This window comes from Penicillium maclennaniae (assembly GCF_028827695.1).
Source record: "Penicillium maclennaniae strain IBT 15551 chromosome Unknown utg000002l:1.0-2354659.0:1.0-2356205.0, whole genome shotgun sequence".
Taxonomy (NCBI): Eukaryota; Fungi; Ascomycota; class Eurotiomycetes; order Eurotiales; family Aspergillaceae; genus Penicillium; species Penicillium maclennaniae.
In genome coordinates this window covers 821,483-844,723 of record NW_026623214.1, presented here as the reverse complement: position 1 = coordinate 844,723, position 23,241 = coordinate 821,483, and the positions used below count along the sequence as shown (strand labels likewise).

Sequence of the window (23,241 nt, the reverse complement as noted above, 5' to 3'; positions counted from 1 at the left end):
CGGCGGAGAGAGAGAGAGCCAAGACTTTCTGAAAAAGCTCCCCCCCAGCTTCGGCTTCGGTATTCGATTGCGACATTACCCTTTCGATCCACCCCCTCACCCCTCATCTACTCGGATAAGGGACAATCAACTGCGGTAATGGCGCAGAGTCTGGAGTCCAGGCCAACGGTCGTGGATTTCCGCGAGGATAGCCCGTGGGTGAAGCTGGCCAAGGCGCACTGGTTGGACACCAAGGTGCGCAAGGTCAAACCAGATGTGATCAAGAAGCAATTGTGGGATCCGCTGGAAGCCGAAGGCTTCACAAGTCGCTCGCTTCTGATCTTGGAGAATTTGAATGTTCTGGAAAAGTCAGTTGCCCGCACTCGATGATTCTGATCCCCGCAAGGCTGACGCGATCGCAGGTATCTCTGGCCGACATACACCGAGGATGCTTCCAATCACCACATTCTCCTGATCGCCTTGATCGTCAGCGTCAAGTATCGGGAACACTTGCCGATATGGAGTGAGTGAATGCGACAGGTAAAGCCGAGACAATGGTAGAACAACGACTAATACCTTTGCGCAGACATTTTCTCTGACCGTGGCGACGACTTCTCGAGCTTATTCTACCGTATTCTTTCGATGAGCATTGATCCTTCATTGTCGACCCATTCGCGATTGTCCATCATCTCATTCATTATTGGTGCCTTCCAATCGCTCGAGAACGTCTTGATCCGCCAGCAATGCGCCCCGCTCGTCTCCATCTCCATTTGGCACAACCTGGTCAGCGATGACGCGAGAGAACGCGTTATTGCAAAGTCTCCGTCATTGAAGAAGGCATGGAGGGCTGCCGGCAAGCGATATGATGCCGGAGATGAACCCGCCAAGGCGAAACTACGCTTTGAAAGGTCTTGGCTCTACACGATGCTACTGGACTTCCTGCAAAAGTTGAATGGCGCGAAGAAGGATCAAAAGGAGAACTTGCTTTACTGCGAACGATTCCTGGAGCTCATGGTGGATCTCTTGAGTCAACTCCCGACCCGTCGTTACGTCAACACACTCCTGAAGGACCTCAATCTACTTCCTGTCATTCGTCTTTCGCACTTATATCGCTCGCCTGAGAATGCGCTATTTCGCGACTTGTATAGCCTTCTCAAGCACTTCATGGATTTTGCCATAGATGACTATTCTGGAGAGGCTCTTTCGCCCCAGACTGTGTACGATTTGCACAACCAAGAGCTGGCCCGTCTACAGAGAATCGCCATGAAGTCTTTCAAGGACAAGCTTATGATTCTTGCCCTGTCGAATTTAGGTTCAATTGAGCAACGCGCAGAGTTGGAGAGCCAGCTCTCATCATTAGACGAGTCGGAACTTCAAAGTCTATGCTCCCAACTTGGATTCCGCACAAGTTATCCCAAGACGTCAAATGTCGAGCCAAGCCGTCAATTCTGGTTGGAAGTCCTCGTGACCTTCTACGAGCGTAGGCTCTCTTTCCAGGATAGTGCTGCGAACTTGAACATTGTTCCTACCGAAGACAGCCTTTACGACTCCGCTTTGATGCGCAATGAGACTTATGATGGCTCAAGGCCTCTTGCAATCCCCAAGCTCAACCTTCAGTACTTGAGCATCGGTGACTTCCTGTGGCGTTCATTCTTGCTCTATCGATCCGAGGCTTTCTTCCAGATTCGCAAGGATATGGAGTCGATTGTCAAGCGCATGCAGCCTCGCGCAAACCGTGACGGCAGTCTCACCTTTGACGGATTCTCCCGCATGGCAATCCCTATCACCAAGCCAGCCATCATCGAAGTTGCGCCGGCCAAGGTTGGCTCCCTCAATCCTGCTTTCGTTCGTGCCGAAATTGCCATTGAAGTCGGCAGACTTGCAGATCACATCCGGAAGGAGTGGGACTCTCTTCGCCCTGATGATGTTGTGTACCTCTTAGCTGTTCAGTCATCCGCACCTGCACATCTAGGTGGTAATGATCAGAACGCAGAGAGTCCTCGCATGACCTATCTTCGCACCGCAGAGATCGTGCAAGTTCTTGATGAGCAAGGTCGCCCGTTGCGGCAGCAGGCTGCTGGTCAAGTGAATGGCCATGCTGGACGTCCGCGAGTCCGAAAACTCCTTGTCAACATGGATGCATCAGCATTCAAGGCGGATAAGGACCGTCAAGCACACGGCAAGCCAGATATCTACCCCTTGATCAATGTTGTGGCTCGAAGAAAGGGCAGGGAGAACAACTTCAAGTCAATTCTTCAAACGATGCAGAAACTCATTGTGTCAGATATCACTCTTCCGTCTTGGCTGCAGGATATTTTCCTTGGATACGGAGACCCATCAGGTGCTCAGTATACTCGGTTGCCCAACAAACTCAACTCAATTGACTTCCGAGACACCATATTGGACTGGCCTCACTTAGTAGAGAGCTTCCCCGGCAAGACCATCGAGCCTTCAGGGTCGGAGTCCGCTAGCTTCGGGCCTCCTTACGTTCTGGAGCCAGTCGAGGGAAAACCTGCCGAGCCCTCCACTGCTCCTGTGAAAAAGCGCAGACGCGGCCAGGCCGAGGAACCAGAGTACGCCTCTAGCACAATGCGTGTTTCGACATACAAGCCACCCAACCCTGGCCCTTATCCGGTTGATGCACCTAGGCTGAACACTGTTCGCTTCACTCCTTCCCAGGTCGAGGCAATCGCCTCTGGTACGCAGCCTGGTTTGTCTGTCATTGTGGGCCCTCCTGGTACCGGCAAGACTGACGTGGCGACACAAATTATCAACAACATTTATCACAACTTCCCTAATGAGCGCACTTTACTCATTGCTCACAGCAATCAGGCGCTCAATCAACTCTTCCAAAAGATCATTGCTCTCGACATTGATCCGCGTCACTTGTTGCGTTTGGGTCACGGCGAGGAAGAATTGGACACCGATTCCAACTATAGCAAATATGGTCGTGTTGAGTCCTTCCTTGACAATCGCCACTACTATCTATCAGAAGTGATGCGGTTGGCAGCATCCATCGGTGCGGAGGGGGCACATGGCAATTCTTGCGAGACAGCGGGTTACTTCAACACGGTGTATGTGCAGCCGGCATGGGCTAAGTTCTGGGACGAAGCGCAGGCAGAGGGAGCCTCTAATGAGGACATCATTGCATCATTCCCCTTCCACGTGTACTTTTCAAATGCTCCCCAGCCATTGTTTGATGCTGGCGCTTCCAAGGAGGCCATTCTGGATATCGCCTCAGGCTGCCAGAGACACATTGACCGAATTTTCTCTGAGCTTGAAGATATTCGACCATTTGAGATCTTGCGTCAACCTCGAGACAAAGCCAACTATCTTCTTATCAAGGAGGCCCGCGTGATCGCAATGACATCCACACATGCGGCCATGCGTCGTCAGGAAATTGCAGACCTTGGCTTCCACTACGACAATGTGGTCATGGAAGAAGCCGCTCAAATCACCGAGATCGAGAGCTTCATTCCCACCGCTCTTCAGAATATGAAGAACGGTGAGCTTCCTCTGAAGCGTGTCGTGCTCTGTGGTGATCACTTCCAAAATTCTCCCGTCATCCAGAACCTTGCGTTCCGCCAGTACGCCCATTTCGAGCAGAGTCTGTTCCTTCGTCTGACACGACTGGGTGTTCCTGTCATCACCCTGGACAAGCAGGGCCGGTCTCGTCCAAGCATTGCCGAGCTGTTCCGCTGGCGTTATCCGGAATTAGGAGATCTCCCATCCGTCGAAACCAACGAGGAGTTTAAACGCGCCAATGCCGGCTTCAAATTTGACTACCAGTTTATCAACGTTCCTGATTACCAGGGAACCGGCGAGCGGGAGCCAACACCTCATTTCATTCAGAATCTGGGTGAGGCCGAATACGCAGTAGCACTGTACCAGTACATGCGCCTGCTTGGCTACCCAGCTTCCAAGATCACCATTTTAGCCACATATGCCGGACAAACAGCCCTGATTCGGGATGTGTTGACCCATCGCTGCGCGAAGAATAGCTTGTTCGGGATGCCTAAGATTGTGACGACAGTCGACAGATACCAGGGAGAGCAAAATGACTGTAAGTTTTTCCTCGAACCCAGCAACTCGAGTTCATGTTAATCATTTTAGACGTAATCCTCTCTCTAACACGCACCCGCACCGTCGGCTACCTTCGCGACGTTCGCCGCCTCACAGTCGCTCTGTCTCGTGCCCGACTTGGCCTGTACATACTCGGCCGCCGCGAAGTCTTCGAACCCTGCTATGAGCTCAAGTCCGCTTTCGATCTTCTGCTTCAACGCCCGGATAAGCTAATACTTGCTGCGGGCGAGATGTTCCCCGCCACGCGAGCGCTGGACGCCGATGTTGAGGGCACCCCCATGGAAGGCGTTGAGCATCTTGGTCAGTATGTATTTCAGATGACTCAGGCCAAGGTTAAGGCTATGGGTGATGGTGAGATGGTTGTTGATGATGCGGCTCCTGTGGATGAAGATGGCTTGTTGGATGAGGATGAGGATATGCTGGGCGATGAGGATGAGGATATTGTATGACCAGTGGTTTCTTTGTCTACTCAAGCAAATGGCTTCATAGCAGGCGTGGTTCCGTGTGAATGATATTGCAATTTTGATACATGGTCCTCCTTTTAAATTCGTGTCCTTGTCTTTTGCAAAGACTAATTTGATCCATGGCGAGCCTCTAGTGTATTTCGACGCATTCACGATCTCTCACCAAAGTCTGTGATCGGGCCATGAAACGATAATACCAATGTGTCATGCGTTTGTCCCCTGGCTGCGGAGTATCTCACTCAGTGCAACGCTAGGTTGAAATCAGGAATGCAGCAGGGGAGCGCTGCTGAACGGCGCGGTCTCGACTTCTGAGTAAGGGAGATAAGAGGTGCTATGCAGTGCTGTGACCAGGCATAAAATAGAGCCCTTTCTACCGGACTCTAAATGCTGCTCTAATCACACGCCTAGAATTGGTTGATATAGATCAAGCCAGCAGGGTAAATATCAATCTATGACATTCATCAAAATGGTATCATTTGAACATGTCCGGATATAAAATTGGAAAAGAGGCCGGTAAATATCTGGACTGTATGCTTCATTTCTACTTCTGTACAGATCTTTGGACAGCACAATGAACAAAATTATTTCAGCTTGTTGATTTCCTCGACAATGTTCTGAGGATCCTTCCAAGCAAGGGTGACATATCTTCAAGAGTCAGTACCTAGTTCCGATGATAGTAGAGGGGACCTTACTTCGTGTGGCTGCCTCTGGCTACAATGTCACCCTTTGCATTCATGAACTTGATGTTCGTGTAGGCCAAAGTCTTCCCAACTATAAAAAGTCAGCATAGGGTCCAAGTCAATGTCAAAAGGTTTCATACACTTATCACAAGTTACCTCCTAGATGGAATTAGTATGAGAAAGAATACCCTTATTATGGATTTAGACATACCGCAAGAATTTTGTCACCAACCTTGCCTCCAGAGTTAAGGTAGGTCACTATGCAAGTAAAATGAGTGAGGGTTCACCCAGGCTAGGATCAACCAGATAACTTACCATTCAGGTCGGTTGACACGCCAGTCGCAAACAGACCTCGGGAAGCGACAGCGAGAGAACCACCAAGGTCCACTATTAGATTGTAAGCGTTGCTTATTCGGGGCGTTCTCCCTCTCGAGGTACAAACCCATGCTAGCAATGGTACCTCCATGCAGGATGTTCAGGCGATTCTAGAGGAAACTTTAGCAAGGGGATACGAAGAAACACGTAGGCGGTAGGCGTGAATGCAAAAAGAGAGTCAATAGGTCTTTGTAATGAATGACTGGGCCGTTTTTCAGCTACTTACTGTGTGCTCCTTCTGGATCTCCAGTTCGAAGTTGACAGTGCCGGGTCTCGCAGCAGTCACCTGAAGCTATGGACATGAAATTGATTAGATCGAGGGCAGTTCATGACTCATCCCGAATTTACAATGTCTCACATTATTCAAGAGACTGCCGCACAGAGGTCAGCTACCTCCGTATGTTGGCTTGGGTACAGATCACCTACCGAGGCTCTAGACCCGAAGTAGCCCGAAAGGACTCCCAAACCTGCGACAATAAGGTTTCAACAAGACATCAATCAAAATGTCAGCTAGAAATATCAATAACCTACCGACCTGACAAATCGAAGAGAAGTCATTTTGACGATTGAACTCGCGACGGAGATGTTGGGGAGGAAGAGAGCTATTCGGCAGTCAACGGGCGCGTTAGTCCCCGGAATTGCACGAATTGGCCGCTTCGTCCGCCATACACTTCATCGGGATGACTTTCACACGCGACCTTGACTTCCTCACCATAGAGACGCCAGGTCTCTCGGATTACCAACATGGCGGCATCGACGTCGCGGCCTCTAGAGTACCTGGAGGGTCTCCCTGGAACAACGTTCAACAAGTTGTACCAGCAGCCATCCACTGCCCTTGCCATCTTTCGACGCATGCTTCCTGATCTGGGTACTTGGAGCTCTCACCTCATGCGCAAATGTCGGACTAACAGCGAGAACAGCAAAATGTTTCGTCATGGCCCTTCTCTACTTGAAGGATCCTCTTCCGATGGCAGATCTCGAGCTTTGGGTCAAAGCTGAGAGTCGAAAGTAAAGATGCCTCCTGCGTTTCTGTGAGAGCTCCACCGCTGACCAAAGACGCAGACAACGCGATAATGCTATTTCGATCCTGGGCAGACTACATATCCTGCAATCGAAGTTAAGCGACGAGAAAGTCCGTACCTATGTCATTACTGATCCGTTCGCGTCCTCCCTTCGCCAAGCTCTCACGGGCTCCGCCGATACCCTGTCCTTTGGTGTTCTCTCCAACGCCCCCAATGAATACAAGATCTCGATCGATTTCCTCGACGAATTTGCGCGACGGCAGTGGGAAGCAGTTTTGGGATACATGGTTGGAACAAGTGCCTTTGAGCAACGAGGACCGAGAGATGGAGCAAGCCTGAGCGAAGGTGTGAAGCAGCTACTTCAAGCTGGCCATCTGGTAGAACTCCGCGGTCGCAGTGTAGATATCACCAAAGACGGATTTGGATTTGTGCTACAGGATGTCAACACCCAGGTCTGGCACATCTTGATTCTCTACGTCCAAACGGCCGAGGCCGTTGGCATGGACAGCGTCGAGGTTCTTTCCTTCCTATTCTTATTGAGTAGCTTGGAGCTCGGTCGGTCCTATGAGAAGAAGCATCTCACACCGGACCAAGTTCGCACCCTGAATGGTCTCGCCGACTTTGGCATCGTCTACCAGGAATCGCCTGAAGCCACCCACTTTTATCCCACCCGCCTTGCAACTACACTCACCTCCGACTCAAGTGCCCTGAGTAATCCTGTCACTGGATCCATGGGACCTGCGGGCCAGCCCGGTAGCTCAGGCTCCGGATTTATCATCATCGAAACGAATTACCGCCTTTACGCATACACATCATCACCGCTCCAGATCTCCCTCATCTCCCTTTTTCACAAATCTCAAGTACCGTTTTCCTAACTTGGTCACTGGTAAAGTTACCAGACAGTCCGTCCGCCGAGCAATCGAGATGGGCATCACAGCCGACCAAATCATTTCATATCTGCTCACTCACGCTCATCCCCAAATGCGCAAGCACAATGCCGGCCACTCCACCTCTAACACGGGAGGCGTCCCTCCGTCTGTCTTACCACCCACTGTCACAGATCAAATTCGACTGTGGCAACTTGAGCGGGACCGTCTGCGCGCCACAGCAGGCTTCCTCTTCAAGGACTTCACCAACTTCGCCGAATACCAAGCCCCATGCCAGTATGCCGCGGAAGTAGGCGTGCTCGTATGGAAATCCGACCGGAAACGCATGTTTTTCGTCACAAGGCACGAACAGGTCGCAGCCTTCTTGAAAAACAGAAAATAGCACTTTCCTCCTATTTCGCATTGACTGAGATTCTTAGACACAGAATGTGTCATCCATATGGCGTTTGGCTTTGGAGGGAAAATGCATATCACGAAATTATGATTCTCCAGTTCATACAGGCTTCAACCAAAAATGTGTATAATACCAAAAAATCTCTCAATCACTGACTCATACCTTTCCAAAGCCCTCCAATTGTCACCTCTGGTCCTTCACGATGAAGCTTCCAACCCCGTAAAACACCGGGCTCGACCTTCTTCTCAAACGTCACCCACTTCCCGTCCACAATCTTCTTATAACTTACAAAGGTATCACTGGCAACTTTGTCCGGCAAAATCACCTTTACATCCGAGAGCCTTCTCTCCTCGGGAACCTTTGGCACGTTCAACTCTTTCTCCGTTATCATCTCCTCCATAGGCCCATCAAAACCCTCAAAACTGTCACCCTCATAAAAGTCCCCTTCTTCGATCGCAAGAACCACCTCCAAAACATCCGCAAGCAAAAGCCCATTCCACACCCCTTCACGGTGCGGCGCAGACCTCAATGTCCGAATAGCCTGTCTCCGAATTTTCGGAACACGACACTTCAGCGCCGTGTAGTAAATTGGCGGAATAAATCCGCTTTCAACGGTGAATCCGTTCCCTTTGCATTCTGGACTTTTCATCAGCTCGGTGATATCCAGGCGCTGGATGCTGCTGGTTGTCGTCCAGCATTTCCATAGTTCGAAGAATCCGGTAATGATTGCTAGGAAGTGTGGTGTTTGGTCATCATATGCCATTTCACTGGACGGGGAGAGAAGCACCAAGGCCATTATTGTGGCCATTTCATGGTAGACGCGAAGGAGTATAGACCCAAATTGGTATTGTCGGGCTACCTGGGTTTGCCGGATGTATGTAGCTGTGTGTATTTTACGCCAGAGGATGAGGTCAGAGATAATATTTTGTTGGATCGTGATCAATTCTTGATCATTGATTTCGGCTTGCTTGGCTGATTTGAGGATGTTGGAGTGCTGTTCTAGGCAGTGGATTCTGTTTAATAGGTCGTCGAGGGATTGGCGTGCTTCAACCATGGACGAGAATTTGTAAGGGAGGGCATTTGTGAGGGGGTCCCGTATCATGACGCACAAGTGTGGTGGGATATAGCCGAACAAGGCGGATTGCGTTATGAGGCGGGCGTAGGAGTCGATTATGGCCTTGTGTGCGAAGTCCTCGGCTGGGCTGAGGATCTTCGGGAAGATTGAGGAGCGGGGCGATGATAATTTGGACATTTCAGAGAGGAGTTGGATGCCGTAGCGAAGATGTGCAGCGCCCATTTGATATTGCCCACGTAGATACTCCAGCGTAACGAAAATCAGGCAAGTTATCAGTGCCACACGGGTTGTTTTCTTGCTATTTCCGCCTGGTGCACGGAGACATTTGATAGCTTTATTGTATTGCTGGAGCGTGAATTGTTCGGCATCGAACCCATACATTGTGGGAATCATCCACGGGCCATAATTTGAATCGTACCGATGTGCAGCTGATAAGGCCACAATGGCATGCCGGACTGCTGGCTCCTGTGCACTGGCTTGGAAAACTAGAGTCTCCCAGAAATCAGAGGTGAACAGGCCGGCAAACTTCTTGGCCGTCCTTTCCATGAACCAGTCGAATGATACCTGCTCGTCCGCCGTGAGACTGCCAGCTGGTATCGGCGTGCAGTAGACTGACAAGGCTCTATTACTCTGGGGCTGACCATAGGGACTACCGCCCCCTCCCCAGATCCCATAGCCTTCGCATGCTCGACCGGTTGAGAGGCAGCGACGGCATGCTGGGCGGCTCTCGTCGCACTTGACACGGCGGGCCCTGCACATTTCAGTTTAGGCATTAGAAACTAAACCCGTGGCACTTACTTGCAGGTTTTGCAGCCAGACTTTACCCTACGCCGCGGCTTTGCTATTGACTCGGACATAACTCGTTAATTAGCTTCAATGTACATTGGGTTGAGGTGAGTTGAGACATCCAAGATCACTTCGAGCTACGAGTCAAATTGGTCTTTGTACGTCCGCGACCCATTGGTCGGCTCGCTTTTCAAGCTATTCTATTGGATCAACTGCCATGCTAGTGGATCGTGAGGTTTTACATCGTCTGATTGGATATGACTAATTGCTAAGACCGGGTTTAAATCCGCAACCTCGTTATTTCCGCGGGTCTATTCCAATTAACTGACCGATCTATGACTGTTAATGGAATAGATAGGGCGATCCATCGTTCCGCCGTCCCTAATGACGCTGTTTCGGAGATGAAAGTTCGGCCGGTTCAGGGTATAAAAGGACCAAGTCCTTCCTCGAAACAATTCTCAATTTAAATCCCAACTTTTGAATCCTATACTAGCATCTTCGATAACTCATCTGAAGATCATGTCTGCTCCTCTCCGTACTCTTGGCCGAGATGGTCCTCAAGTTAATGCTGTGGGCCTTGGCCTCATGAGCATTGGCGGTGTCTACGGAAAAGCAGGCTCCCTCGACGAGACAGTAGCCTTTCTTGATCATGCCCATTCCACCGGCCAACGATTCTGGGATACCGCCGATGTCTATGGCGAAAGCGAAGATATTATCGGCGAATGGTTCAAGCGATCTGGCAAACGGAGCGACATCTTCCTTGCCACCAAGTTTGCGCTAACGTTCACCGCCACCGGCATCGAAGTCCGATCTGACCCTGAGTATATCAAGGCTGCTTGTGAGAAGAGCTTGAAGAGACTTGGTATTGAGACCATTGACCTGTACTATTGTCACCGTGTGGATGGAAAGACTCCCATTGAAAAGACCATTGAGGCGATGGTTGAATTGAAGAAGTGAGTGCTGCTAGCACCCAAAAGATTTTCCCACTAACCATATGTTTGCAGTAAGGGAAAGATCAGATATCTTGGATTGTCCGAGTGCTCAGCTGCAACTCTGCGTCGCGCTCATGCTGTTCACCCCATCAGTGCCTACCAGGTGGAATACAGTCCCTTTGCTCTTGATATCGAGAGCAAAACCACCGACGTACTTAACACCTGCCGCGATTTGGGAATCGCCGTGATTGCTTATAGTCCGATTGGACGCGGTATCTTGTCTGGCGAGATCAAGTCATCCGCCGACATTCCCGATGGCGATTTCCGCCAAATGCTACCCAAGTATTCCCAGGAGAATTTCCCTCAGATCTTGAGCTTGGTAGAAGGATTGCAGGGTATTGCCAAGGCCCATGACAGCACCACGGCCCAGGTTGCTCTCGCATGGTTGCTGGCTCAGGGTCCGGACATCATCCCCATTCCCGGAACTAAGTCGACATCTCGAATGGACGAGAATGCCGCTTCTGCTCTGCTCAAATTGAGCGATAAGGAAGTGTTGGAAATACGTGAGCTTGTTGAGCGCACTGAGATCCCTGGTGCTCGTTATCCGGAAGTGTAAGTTTTGTTGCCTCCACGCAAGGGAGCTGAAGCTGATCCATCACAGGCTGAACGGAGCTACTTTAGCCGATACTCCGGCATTATGAAGCGGCCTCAGGAGGCTCAGTCAGTAGTCTGTAGCTATAGCACAGAATAATGCATCCATTTTCCCGAAAAAGTCAAGTGATCGTCAGCCAAGAAAACCTCTGTCCACCAAGGTACAGCGGAGTCACGCCTAAAAAAGGGGGCCAAAAATATGACGAAGAGCCGTTTACCGCACAATCCTATGGTCATGATTCCTCCATCTATCAATATCAGATGTAGAATTCACAATTCCTGCGAATCACCACTGTCCAAGATAAGCTAAAAAAGATCGACGTCCGAGTTCTCCTCCAATCTACGAAGCTAAGTCATATACGTGCCATCACGAAGTGGGTCACTCCCCTTGTTTTTTTGGCTATTCTTATTTGCAAGGGACCACACCAGCACCAGGCCCCCTCCCGACCCCACGAAAACTCTCGGGTTCCGTGGTTTTTGTTCCTGACAAACAACCCTAGGACCCGGAGATGTCCTCGACCAGCGAGGCTAGTCCCGGTAACTGGATCACCGGTAGTTATACTGGGGGCAGCATTGGAGTGCGCATCACGATCGCCACCTTTGTTTGCGTCGCGTGGTACAATGTTATCGAGCTGGTCGTGCTCATTTTCTTGACCTTCAAGCGATACCAGGGTCCCTATTTTTGGAGCATGTTGATATCAGCGGTCGGCATTCTTCCTTACTCGGTCGGCTATTTGATGAAGTTTTTCGATCTCACTTCCGCTATTTGGCTCCCTATCACGCTGCTTACCGTCGGCTGGTGGACTATGGTTACGGGCCAGTCATTTGTGCTGTACTCGCGGTTGCATTTGGTAATTGACAACCTGCGCATTCTACGCATGGTCAAGGGAATGATTATCACAAACATCTTCCTCTTGCATATTCCCACAACCGTTCTTACCTATGCTGCGAATTTCTCGGGCTCCTCCGCATCCGTTGCGGGGTATGATGTTATGGAGAAGATCCAACTTACTGGATTCTGTGTCCAAGAAGTCATTATTTCTGGTCTATACATGTGGGAGACACATCGCATGCTACAGTTCAATCCCGATCACGGTAGTCGCAAGACTATTATGCAGCTGCTCGCCGTCAACGTCTCTTGTATCTTGATGGATATCGCCCTCATGGTCATCGAGTTTATGGATTTCTACATCTACCAAACGACACTCAAGGCGATGCTCTATAGTGTCAAACTCAAGCTGGAAATTGCCGTTCTGGGTAAACTGGTCAAGGTCGCTCATCAACATCTTTGGCGATCTAATACCGAGCGTGGCCAATACCCCTCATTTGTTGACCCCACCCGCATCCAATCCAACTTCAACCACCCTGAATCTTCGCTTGGCACAAGTCAGGGATCTAAGGGTCGTGCAACTCCATTTGAGGCCATCGAATGTGATGATATGACATGAGTTGTACGCATGATACTACGCATTATTTTCAAAGAACACCTTGTCGATACATCTAACGTCTGACAATGACCGGCTGATGCATATTACCTTCGTACAATCCGATCGGTCGGCCGAAGTGTGCAAACAACCTGTCGATGGATATAATTGCACCGCTTTTGCGAATACCAGGTGGTCGAGGGCGCCAGTGCTCTTCACACCGAATCCAGTATGGATGACCGCCAGAACGGTCATCGCAAGCGCTTCGATCAAAAAGCCTCGCTCTACTGGCATGCTTTCAGAATCAATGGAGAATACGTTACCGATAAAATTGTGGGTTGGGCGCTGTGAAAACCGTTCCTAGCTGTGCAAACTCGCACGCAAGGTCGTGAACAGGTCTTGTAAGGGGGTCTCAAACGACTTAGTTGTCATAAGTGCACTTTAGGGCTTCTCCTGCATGATAGCCTTACTAAATGTGCTACCAAACAAGATAAGCTGCTTCCTGCCCCGTCCAGCGCAATTGAAAGCATTTTATATCGTACATAAATGCTGTTCATTCTTCTAAAGTAGGGGCAAGAAAATATATCAGAAAGACCTGACACCTCGATCCTCCCGCCCTCCTAATAGCCCGTCAGGCTATCATTCTTTGGAAAGTCTTTGAGGGTGGCTCTATCAACGTTCCCAACTAATTTGGCAAGGACCTAATTGCATCCGATAGACCTGCATCGGCCATGCGCTCCATAATATTGAGGTTTTGTTTGCTGGTATGAGTACTTCCTCGAAGATTCGCTCCGTGAAGCCGATGTGATTTTTCAATCGACTCAAATATGGTCATCATGAGCAACGATAATCAAGTTCGACCTTGGATACCAATCACTTGACGTACTTGGGTTGGAGCGAAAACCCCCCCAATGACAACGACAGAGACACTAAAATGAAAGCAGACACGTGGACAAATTTTTGGCCTAGAAATTATCAATGGTATTGTGTTTTACAACAGACATATATTGGACAGTATTCGATCTCGATGGATATCGTCTTACTTACCTTATCGATCAACAGCATCAAAAAGCATGCTGAAGTCTTTCACTCTTACAATAACACCGCAGGGAAACCAATCAAAGTCGTTTGAAGTGGAATCTCCGCTAGCTATCGTGATCTCGGCCCGTTATTGGTGCTGTGTTCAAGCGCTCCATCATTGGATTGCCTACTGGAATTTACCGATGGGCTTTCACGTGAGCTGGTAAGATTGTTGCTGCTGATTACGGAGATTGAGAGAACCTGGTGGCATTATCAGTGGTTTGCTCATTTTCTTTTCATGGTGTCAACGAGAAGACAGCCAAATTGAGACCCTTTCGGAGCCGGTGGAGAGGAAAGGCATAGTGACATCATTGTAACAGCAATTTGAGTATTAGTGCAAGGAGAAAAAGAATTTGACCAAGTGCTAATAGAGTTTGCCAATCTATGAGGATTTTGTGGGTGCGCAGGATACCGCCAATCAGAAGCGGCTCTGTTTACATACTCTTTCAAGCAACGGCTTTCGTAAAACAAGCTACGAATTATAAACTACTCCAGCACATATTCTGGTACATACGACCATAGGGTGTGGAGAACAGGGCTTCCCGTCCGCTCAGCCGTACTTAAGCCACACGCCGGCAGGTTAGTAGTTGGGTGGGTGACCACCAGCGAATCCCTGCTGTTGTATGTTTTTGTTGTGTTTTCGCTTTTTGTTATCCCTTGTCGGAAGCATGTATGTTGTGAAGTCGGGCGATGATTGTTTGTAGGGCACAAAGACATTCGATCGATACATTTTGATCATCCTGTCTGATGGGTGGTAGGATCCTCGAATTTGCTTGCATGCCTTTCTGTATGTCGAAAGTGCAAAGGGATTGTCGTTTAATGACATCAATTTCGGCAAGTTTGTCCCGATCGTGCGTAAAATGCCCGAGGTGGCAGGACTTGAAGAATGTCAGCTTGGAAGATCTGGTGAAACTTTGTTTCGGGTCGATTCATCCCTATCAAGAGTCTTTTGGCCGACATCTGGACCTCTTGGCAAGCAGACGCCAATTTCCACAATCCTATTTCAACACCCTAGACTCAACTGCGCCACAGCCGTACTCCAGGAGTTTGGAACGCCTCGCGATATCCCTTGCTCAATTTAGTCTCAAATCTCAAATTGATGATCATAGCAGGCATGACGTTACGAAAGTAACGATCTGCTGAGAGTACAGCCGGTCTTTGCAAAATATGGTTGCAAGAGTGAAAGTAAGAGGTACAGTTCTCGGGCATTCAAGTGCAACTGCAACTACAACTTTCAATAAACTTACCTCCTGACATGTTTCTCTTATCATGTATCACCCTGCTTAGCCACGCGATCTTGCAAGTGGATGATAACTAGGATCCATCAACGTGAAAGCCGAATGCGTATCTCAATCATCCCATTGACATAGTTCCCACACAAGATACCTGCGAATCTCATATATTTCATATCTTGCACTTTTCTTTCCTCGAGCGCAATTGGTCTTTTTTGATACTATAGGCTATCGAGGCCTATCGAGGCTTGAAAAGTTCCGGATAGCTTGCCACCAAATATTTGACCCCTTGCAGACGCAGAATGCAGCGTGCCGTGCCTTAGATCCCGCTAAATCCTATAGCTTGGCTCCTTCACTACCCAATATACGATGATGCCTAATGAGAGCAGTAAACTTGGAACGTGCCCGGATGTTCCACTGCGGCCGTCCTAAGAAGCGGCGACCGCCAGGTCGAGACCACACCATGCCAACATTCCCGATCAAAGGGGTTGCACGTAGTATTTTATGTATGACCAAGACATTATTGAACAGACAGGGGGACCAGATCTTCTGCTGTTGGGCCGTGCATTTCCGTGATCCTTATATGGATTTGGGAATCCCAACCCAGGAGGTTCGACAATGCTTACGACGACTCCCAATTGAGTATGCCGATCATGGCTGATCTCTTGGGGCTCAGTCCACTCAGATTTCACTATGCTTACTTTATTCTTGTGCCGACGATTGCCAGTGTCATATTCTACACGGCTTCGACGCAGATCCATGAGCTCCACTATGTTGATGCTCTGTTCATGTGTTTCAGTGCTATGACGGGGACGGGACTGAATGTGGTATGTTTGAGCAAACTTGTATCGAATTACGAAGTCATCGCTGACTTTAACGTAGATGGACCTGTCTACACTCAACTCTCTCCAGCAAGGCACTCTTTTTACACTCCTTATCATTGGTCATTCGATTCCCATTTTCGGAGTCGTCTCTTTGATACGCCTCTGGGCGTTGCGATATACCTTGCACGGCAACTCGAACAAGGACAAAGCAGAGTCGAGTGCACCTTGCGCACCGATTTTGCAACCACTGGAAAAACCTATCCTCAATGACAAAATAGATGCCCTTGCTTCCATAATGGAGAGTAAGGAAACGACCATCACAGCTGTGATAGAGATTCCAGCGGACGTTTCAACCCCAGACGACCCCAAGGCTCCATGGAATGACTATGGCTTCATTGTTCTCACGGATGGAACACACTCTGAACAAAGCCAACAACTCACTTCCATTACTATCATCAGCGAAGAAAAAAAAACCAGCAATGACAAGGGATCGACTTCACATAAAGCTAGCAGGATCCAGTGCATCATTCGACGTGCAGCGGCCCGTCTAACCCGTCAAATTTCGATTGAGTACGATGGACCTGGTGGATTGGAGTATTTGGCGCTTTCGTTGATTTCAGGGCTGGTGTTACTTTACTTCATTAGCTTCCTTCTCCTCGGAATCATTGTCCTTGGTTTCTGGTCTAAGTTTGTTCGTCCGGATGTCCCACAAGAGGATCACACCAACCCATTCTGGGCTGGCGCATTTCTAGCCACATCCGCACTCTCAAATAACGGCATGTCTCTCATCGACACCAATATGGGTCCATATCAGAAAGAGTAAGTTGATTGCTCTCACGCAATCATTACTGTCCTGGTCAATTAAACCCACGTCTGCATAGGGCCTTTCCGCTTCTTGTCTGCGGTATTCTCATTCTCGCTGGAAACACGTTGTTTCCCTGTCTTTTGCGACTACTCATCTGGGCCCCAAGAGCAATGATGCCAGATACACCTAATTGGCAGTCGTTGCGGCGAACTTTCGATTTTACTCTAGCTAAGTCGCAGAATGTTGGTTTGTCAGTCATTCTTTGACAAACTTGAGACTAAGAGATGACACAGGTCTGCGCCTATTTGTATCCAGCTTGGCACACATGGTTCTTACTTGGTACTGTGATTATTCTCAATGCTATCATGTGGGGTGCTTTTGAGGTTTCTGCGATTCACAACGAGGAGATTCGCTCTCTGCCACCCAAGTTTCAAGTCCTTGATGGTCTTTTCCAAGCACTAGGTATTTATTTACAGACGTCTGTTTTCGAGTCAAACTAATCATGGGGTGAAGCGGTGCGCGGTGGTGGCTTCTCAGTCGTCGCATTCGATCGGTTACCACAAGGCCAGCTCATTCTATACGGTGCGTTCTCACTTCCATCTGTTCATTGCTATCTATACTAATGGACCTCTCTAGCTTTCATGATGGTAAGCGCTCTGATATGATCGTGAGACAAGTATTGAAAGTTAATTAGCCTTCAGTATCTATCGGCCTTCCCAGTCTCAGCTGCTATCAGGTATTCCCTCTCTCAAGCCCGCTAGTCAATCGTCTGTTCTCACAGGTATCAGCTCCACGGAAATCACAAAAATATGGACCAGAAAAGATACCAACGAAGAGGAAAATCGCCCACGGCCCTCGAGCTTCGTTCGGGGTCGCTTCGTCTACCATCAACTTCGCTCGCAGTTCAGCCATGACATCTGGTGGCTTTCCCTAGCCATCCTTCTCATAACTGTCACGGAATCCGATCACTTCAACACCAATCCCTTGGCATTCTCCACGTTCAACATCATCTTTGAATCGATCTCTGCATACAGCTGTGTTGGTGTGACGGTCGGATTCCCCGGTCAGAGCTTCGCGTTCTGTGGCGCGTGGCATACATTCAGCAAGCTATTGCTCATTGCAATATCACTGCGAGGAAGGCATCGTGGCCTTTCTGTTATCATTGATCACACCGCCCTTTTTCCTCATCCACAGGGCGATCATGAAGAGCACTTCATAAGTCAGGACCAAGGCAAGCATGTAGCTATGAAGGAAGCGCCGTTGGGTCTCGTCTGACATAGTGCAAAAGTTGTGTTGATTTTAGCGAATGTACATCTATGAATAGAGATTTAGATCAATCTTTTTTTTCTTCAAAATTAGGCTGTCAAATCTTGAAAATCTTCTTGCCTCACAATGTCACCGGTTGAGATCGGGGCTATCGTGTCCTCGTTCCGGGCGCGGAGGTGCCTAGAACTTGGCGCCAAGGCATGCCAACCCCGGAGGCCCGGAGTGGGATTTCGCCACTCATCATGACTGCCAGTCCATCATCTCTTCGACCCATGGGCCTGAGCGCTACTGATAGGGCTGGCTTGGCTATTGCCAATGATGCGTGTTCCGAGGTTGGTACGACCTGCCGTATCCAGTCTTGCGCGCGAATATCCATTACTGTTGTAGCAAAGAAGTGCGAGAAGACCTCGAGTTCATTTTGACCCATTGGAGAATGACAATGTAACTCGTCGCCTTTCGAGTCTGCCCTTCATTCTTCACTGTGCACCCCAAGGAACTCGCTCTTGGGGTTCCAGACTGGATGCCGCAACGCCTGCCCAATGGAACTGGGCCAAGTGCCCAGGTCGCGCCCCGCGTCTCGGCGCCAAGTTCAGTATCATCTCTTCCAATGACCAACATTTGCCAACCTCCGAGCGTGGAGGACATGATGTTAGCAGTCTTGGATATCCACACCGACTCATTTGTGCGAGCAAAATCTGCATTGTCGGTTCGAGGCCTTAAGAGAGACCATGTGCCCCGCGCAGAGATACGTTCTGTCCAATTTGGTCAAAAGCCTCACCCGTTTGGAAGCTACACAACCACCTAGTCGCCCGGTGTAGAAAGCCTCAATGCCAAACGAGAAACTCGCCTCAGACCTCGGGTCGGGTGGTAGCCCTTTGAGCCAGCCCGCTCACACGCTTCCCTATGAAGCCGTGATCAAGGAACTCACCACCAGCATCGATGAGGGTCTGAACCCTGATGAAGCTAGCCGTCGTCTCCAGCAATATGGACCCAACAAGCTGGATGAAGGCGAAGGTGTATCGGTGGTTCGAATTCTCATCCGGCAAGTGGCCAATGCAATGATGCTAGTAAGGCACCACTCTTCTTCACCGTGATGAGTAAAACAAATTGAGCATACGCCATTTCTGATCCAATCTCGTCGCAGGTCCTGATTCTTGCTATGGCTGTGAGTTTCGGAATCAAATCTTGGATTGAGGGCGGGGTTATCTGCGCGGTCATTGTCTTGAATATTATTGTCGGTTTTTTCCAGGAGTATGCTGCTGAAAAGACCATGGAATCTTTACACTCGTTGTCTTCGCCGACTGGAACTGTCTCGAGAGGTGGACAGACATTCGCAGTGCCGTCAGCTGAGATCGTTCCTGGTGATATGGTCGAATTGAGGACAGGAGATACTGTCCCTGCGGACATCCGGTAAGTGTCATGTGTCGACAGCGTTGGAGCAGTGGGGTTGTACATTTTGCTGAATATATCAGGCTGGTTGAAGCAGTCAACTTCGAAACCGACGAGGCTCTCCTGACTGGCGAATCTCTTCCTGTGCAGAAGGAATGTGATCCGATCTTCAAAGAAGACACTGGTCCTGGAGACCGCCTCAACATCGCTTATAGCTCGAGCACCGTCACTCGAGGTCGCGCTCGTGGGGTCGTAGTCAGCACAGGCATGTTCACGGAAATTGGTTCTATTGCTCTCGCACTGCGAGCCAGTGACAACAAACGCCGCCCCGTTAAGCGCGGTCCCAACGGTGAGACCAAAAAGCGGTGGTATGCCGAAGCATGGACTCTCACTGGCACAGACGCTGTGGGTCGTTTTCTCGGCGTCAATATCGGCACCCCTTTGCAAAGAAAGCTTTCAAAACTAGCTTGTCTGCTTTTCGCAATTGCCGTGGTGTTCGCCATCGTTTGTATGGCAGCAAACTCCTTTAGCAACAGCACTGAGGTCATCATGTACGCTGTCGCGACTGGCATTAGTATGATTCCTGCGTGCTTGGTTGTTGTACTTACTATTACCATGGCGGTGGGCACAAAGCGAATGGTCGAGCGAAATGTGATTGTTCGCAAGTTGGATTCTCTGGAAGCTCTCGGTGCTGTCACGGATATCTGTTCAGATAAGACCGGCACACTAACCCAAGGAAAGATGGTTGTCAAGAAAGCTTGGATTCCGTCTCGGGGAACATACTCTGTGGGCACGTCCAACGAGCCATTCAATCCCACGGTCGCTGATGTCTCATTCACCCCCGTCCCTCCTCTTCGATTTGATGACGAGAAGGAAGGCCCTACTACAGACAACCCGGAAAGCTTAGTCACTGAAAACCGCCAGCTTGAGGATTTCCTAGACGTCGCTGCCATGGCCAACCTCTCTCATGTGTACAAGTCCGAGGAGGGCGAATGGCAAGCACGAGGCGAGCCAACGGAAATTGCGATCGAAGTCTTCGCATCGAGGTTCAACTGGAACCGTGACCGCTGGACCAAGGGACATGACGCCATTTGGCATCAAAAGGCAGAGTTCCCATTTGATTCGACTATCAAGAAAATGTCCGTTATCTTCAGCAAGATTACACCTAAAGAGACTCGCACAATGGTATTCACCAAAGGAGCTGTTGAACGTGTCATAGATTCTTGCAACTCGGTGATCTGGGACCAAGACTCATCCATCGCCGTGCCAATGACCGATTATCACCGTGAAAATATTCTTCAGAACATGGAGGAACTCGCCAAGATGGGACTTCGTGTTTTGGCTTTGGCGCACCGCACGTTCACCGAGGAAGCACGAGTCTTGGAGGGCTCTGATCTGGATCGTGAGGACGTGGAGAAGGATCTTTGTTTCCTTGGGCTGATTGGCTTGTATGACCCTCCACGCCCTGAAACGGCAGACTCAATTCAAGCCTGTTACAGGGCTGGTATAGTTGTTCATATGGTCACTGGTGATCATCCCGGCACTGCAAAGGCGATTGCACAGCAAGTCGGAATTTTACCATCTGACTTCAGTACAGTCGCAGCCGACGTCGCAGATGCCATGGTCATGACTGCCGGCCAATTCGACAAACTCACTGAGGACCAGATAGATGCACTTCCCACATTACCTCTTGTTATTGCTCGCTGCGCTCCGCAGACCAAAGTGCGCATGATAGATGCCCTCCATCGCCGAGGCCGCTTCGCAGCCATGACTGGAGATGGTGTGAATGATTCTCCCTCGCTGAAGCATGCCGACGTGGGTATCGCTATGGGGCAAGCAGGATCAGATGTGGCCAAAGACGCGTCTGATATCATCCTGACGGATGATAACTTTGCCTCGATTCTCAATGCTGTTGAAGAGGGTAGACGCATTTTCGACAATATTCAGAAATTTGTGCTGCACCTGTTATCCGAAAACATTGCTCAAGCCTGCACCTTGCTTATCGGGTTAGCCTTCAAAGATGCCGACAATCAGTCCGTCTTCCCGCTTGCACCTGTTGAAATCCTCTGGGTCATCATGATCACCTCGGGCATGCCTGACATGGGCCTGGGAATGGAGGTCGCTGCCCCGATATCATGGATCGCCCTCCACAGAGCAAACAAGGTATTTTCACCTGGGAGGTGATTATCGACATCATGGTATACGGCGTTTGGACCGCAGCCCTCTGTTTGGCAGCTTTCTCCATCCGCATATGGGGCTTCGGCGATGGTAACTTGGCCCGTGGCTGCAACAAAGAGTGGTCCGAAGAGATCAAAGACTGTGAGCTAGTTTTTCGAGCCCGAGCCACCACCTTTGTGTGCCTGACTTGGTTTGCTTTGTTTTTGGCTTGGGAAATGGTTAATATGCGCCGCTCGTTCTTCCGCATGCAACCGAAATCCAAGAAATACTTCACTCAGTGGATGTACGATGTCTGGCGAAATAAGTTCCTGTTCTATTCCATCATGGCTGGGTGGGTTACTATGTTCCCCATTCTCTACATCCCGGTGCTCAACGACGTTGTCTTCAAACACAAGCCAATCACCTGGGAATGGGGAATTGTGGCAGTGGAGGCTATTCTTTTCTTCATGGGCGTCGAAGCCTGGAAATGGGCCAAGCGAGTATACTTCCGTCGCAGAGAGAGGAATAATCAAATCGGAAATTCATTGGCTGCGGTCCCGGAAGAGGCCTAACGAATGCTTTCCTTGACCCGACATAACATGGGTTCAAGGAACAAGACACGACTGGTTTAACGGACGCATTACGGACAAAATACTCACTGGAAACTATTGGCACACAAATACCTAGAAATTAGAGGTTCGAATGAGGAAAGGAGAGAGTTGGCAGCAAATCATTGAGCTCGGATGATCCTTTTGGTCGCGACCGCATGCTCGGGTTGATCATCTATGAACAGGCGGATGAGATAGAAACATAGTGAAAATAAATATCAGGTGCCTTCTCAGGGTATTAAATATCAATACAACCATAATCTCTGGCAGGTCTTTCAAGGTCGAATGGTAACTATTACGGCCTTTGTATTTGTCGATAAGTTTTGCAAAGACCTTGCTGAAATCAACAGCATTCAATACCACACACGACTTCAAAAGTTGTTTGAGGCGAGTCTCTGTGGCAGTGACGCATTGCCAAGAAATCCAAGTGAAATGGCGTTTCCTAGACGCTTTGACGCGATGTCTCACCTGATGCAACCGAGACCAACCGAGACAAATGGAGACGAATGGAGAAGCCGAGCTATCGTCCCACATGGGACACTGTTAATCTCTCATAGTTCTAGGCCTTTAAAAGGCTCCGGAAAGTTACGTTTTGAAGTAATGGCCTCAGGCCCATTCACCACCGATGGCTCCTATGCCTAACCCGAGAACAAGCGTAGTCCAGACTAGGTGTAAAGTGTGAGACATAGTACTGGGCATCCCCTGTATTTACGGGCTTCATTGAACTGAGACTTCAGGAAAGCCAAGAGCCCATGAGCTGTGAAAAGCGTGCAATGCACGAGCTGAGCTGAAGGAATTTGAAGTTCCACAAAAGCACGAGTAGGAACGCATCTGCGACCGATTTTATCACACCGCAACATTCATATCCAGAAAAATGGAATATGATCTATCAAATAACTGGACCAAAAGAATGTCTGGGCGTGTGACCACACAATGAGCCATCTCTAGGGCCTGTGATAAGTACAAAATAGCTGAAAATTCGCTCCCTACTCCGTCCGTGTCGCGGCTTACGTGGACGCTATGGCTGTCGCTGCGATGCTGGCCGAGCGAGCCTTTCACATCAGAAAACAGAAAAAGCAAGCACTATTGAAATGATCGATTGTTCATCGAACCGTGGCTCGAAGCGTT

At 49.5% G+C, this 23,241-nt stretch overlaps 9 protein-coding genes across 9 annotated transcripts; 7 read left to right on the top strand and 2 right to left on the bottom strand.

The window, feature by feature from the left end:
* Nucleotides 1-39: 39 nt before the first annotated feature.
* On the top strand, nucleotides 40-4,511 carry N7477_001539 (RNA helicase aquarius; the record flags this gene model as incomplete). The annotated part of the gene is made up of 4 exons (XM_056963202.1): nucleotides 40-347; nucleotides 402-502; nucleotides 566-4,042; nucleotides 4,093-4,511. Coding segments are annotated over 4 exons (4,305 nt in total), but the record flags the coding sequence as incomplete, so codon positions are not given.
* Nucleotides 4,512-5,107: 596 nt separating this feature from the next.
* Nucleotides 5,108-6,139, bottom strand: N7477_001538 (PaaI family thioesterase; the record flags this gene model as incomplete). Its single annotated transcript, XM_056963201.1, has 10 exons — nucleotides 5,108-5,171; nucleotides 5,219-5,297; nucleotides 5,347-5,365; nucleotides 5,418-5,464; nucleotides 5,522-5,593; nucleotides 5,649-5,691; nucleotides 5,808-5,873; nucleotides 5,940-5,952; nucleotides 6,008-6,048; nucleotides 6,113-6,139. The coding sequence occupies 10 exons, from the start codon at nucleotides 6,137-6,139 to the stop codon at nucleotides 5,108-5,110; spliced, it is 471 nt and encodes a 156-aa protein (XP_056826120.1).
* Nucleotides 6,140-6,325: 186 nt separating this feature from the next.
* Nucleotides 6,326-7,872, top strand: N7477_001537 (TFIIH/NER complex subunit TFB2; the record flags this gene model as incomplete). Its single annotated transcript, XM_056963200.1, has 4 exons — nucleotides 6,326-6,449; nucleotides 6,502-6,589; nucleotides 6,644-7,463; nucleotides 7,507-7,872. The coding sequence occupies 4 exons, from the start codon at nucleotides 6,326-6,328 to the stop codon at nucleotides 7,870-7,872; spliced, it is 1,398 nt and encodes a 465-aa protein (XP_056826119.1).
* Nucleotides 7,873-8,032: 160 nt separating this feature from the next.
* N7477_001536 (Zn(II)2Cys6 transcription factor domain-containing protein) lies at nucleotides 8,033-9,816 on the bottom strand (the record flags this gene model as incomplete). The annotated part of the gene is made up of 2 exons (XM_056963199.1): nucleotides 8,033-9,710; nucleotides 9,758-9,816. 2 exons carry the CDS (start codon nucleotides 9,814-9,816, stop codon nucleotides 8,033-8,035), a joined length of 1,737 nt encoding a protein of 578 aa, XP_056826118.1.
* Nucleotides 9,817-10,264: 448 nt separating this feature from the next.
* Nucleotides 10,265-11,378, top strand: N7477_001535 (aldo/keto reductase; the record flags this gene model as incomplete). Its single annotated transcript, XM_056963198.1, has 3 exons — nucleotides 10,265-10,698; nucleotides 10,750-11,289; nucleotides 11,339-11,378. 3 exons carry the CDS (start codon nucleotides 10,265-10,267, stop codon nucleotides 11,376-11,378), a joined length of 1,014 nt encoding a protein of 337 aa, XP_056826117.1.
* A 459-nt stretch (nucleotides 11,379-11,837) lies between these two features.
* N7477_001534 (uncharacterized protein) lies at nucleotides 11,838-12,776 on the top strand (the record flags this gene model as incomplete). The annotated part of the gene is made up of 1 exon (XM_056963197.1): nucleotides 11,838-12,776. The coding sequence occupies one exon, from the start codon at nucleotides 11,838-11,840 to the stop codon at nucleotides 12,774-12,776; it is 939 nt and encodes a 312-aa protein (XP_056826116.1).
* Nucleotides 12,777-15,708: 2,932 nt separating this feature from the next.
* Nucleotides 15,709-17,968, top strand: N7477_001533 (uncharacterized protein; the record flags this gene model as incomplete). Its single annotated transcript, XM_056963196.1, has 7 exons — nucleotides 15,709-15,924; nucleotides 15,977-16,707; nucleotides 16,770-16,935; nucleotides 16,987-17,155; nucleotides 17,207-17,275; nucleotides 17,330-17,340; nucleotides 17,414-17,968. The coding sequence occupies 7 exons, from the start codon at nucleotides 15,709-15,711 to the stop codon at nucleotides 17,966-17,968; spliced, it is 1,917 nt and encodes a 638-aa protein (XP_056826115.1).
* Nucleotides 17,969-18,201: 233 nt separating this feature from the next.
* N7477_001532 (uncharacterized protein) lies at nucleotides 18,202-18,764 on the top strand (the record flags this gene model as incomplete). The annotated part of the gene is made up of 2 exons (XM_056963195.1): nucleotides 18,202-18,295; nucleotides 18,421-18,764. The coding sequence occupies 2 exons, from the start codon at nucleotides 18,202-18,204 to the stop codon at nucleotides 18,762-18,764; spliced, it is 438 nt and encodes a 145-aa protein (XP_056826114.1).
* A 22-nt stretch (nucleotides 18,765-18,786) lies between these two features.
* Nucleotides 18,787-22,077, top strand: N7477_001531 (cation-translocating P-type ATPase; the record flags this gene model as incomplete). Its single annotated transcript, XM_056963194.1, has 4 exons — nucleotides 18,787-19,026; nucleotides 19,104-19,369; nucleotides 19,432-21,466; nucleotides 21,502-22,077. The coding sequence occupies 4 exons, from the start codon at nucleotides 18,787-18,789 to the stop codon at nucleotides 22,075-22,077; spliced, it is 3,117 nt and encodes a 1,038-aa protein (XP_056826113.1).
* Between the last annotated feature and the right edge of the window lie 1,164 nt (nucleotides 22,078-23,241).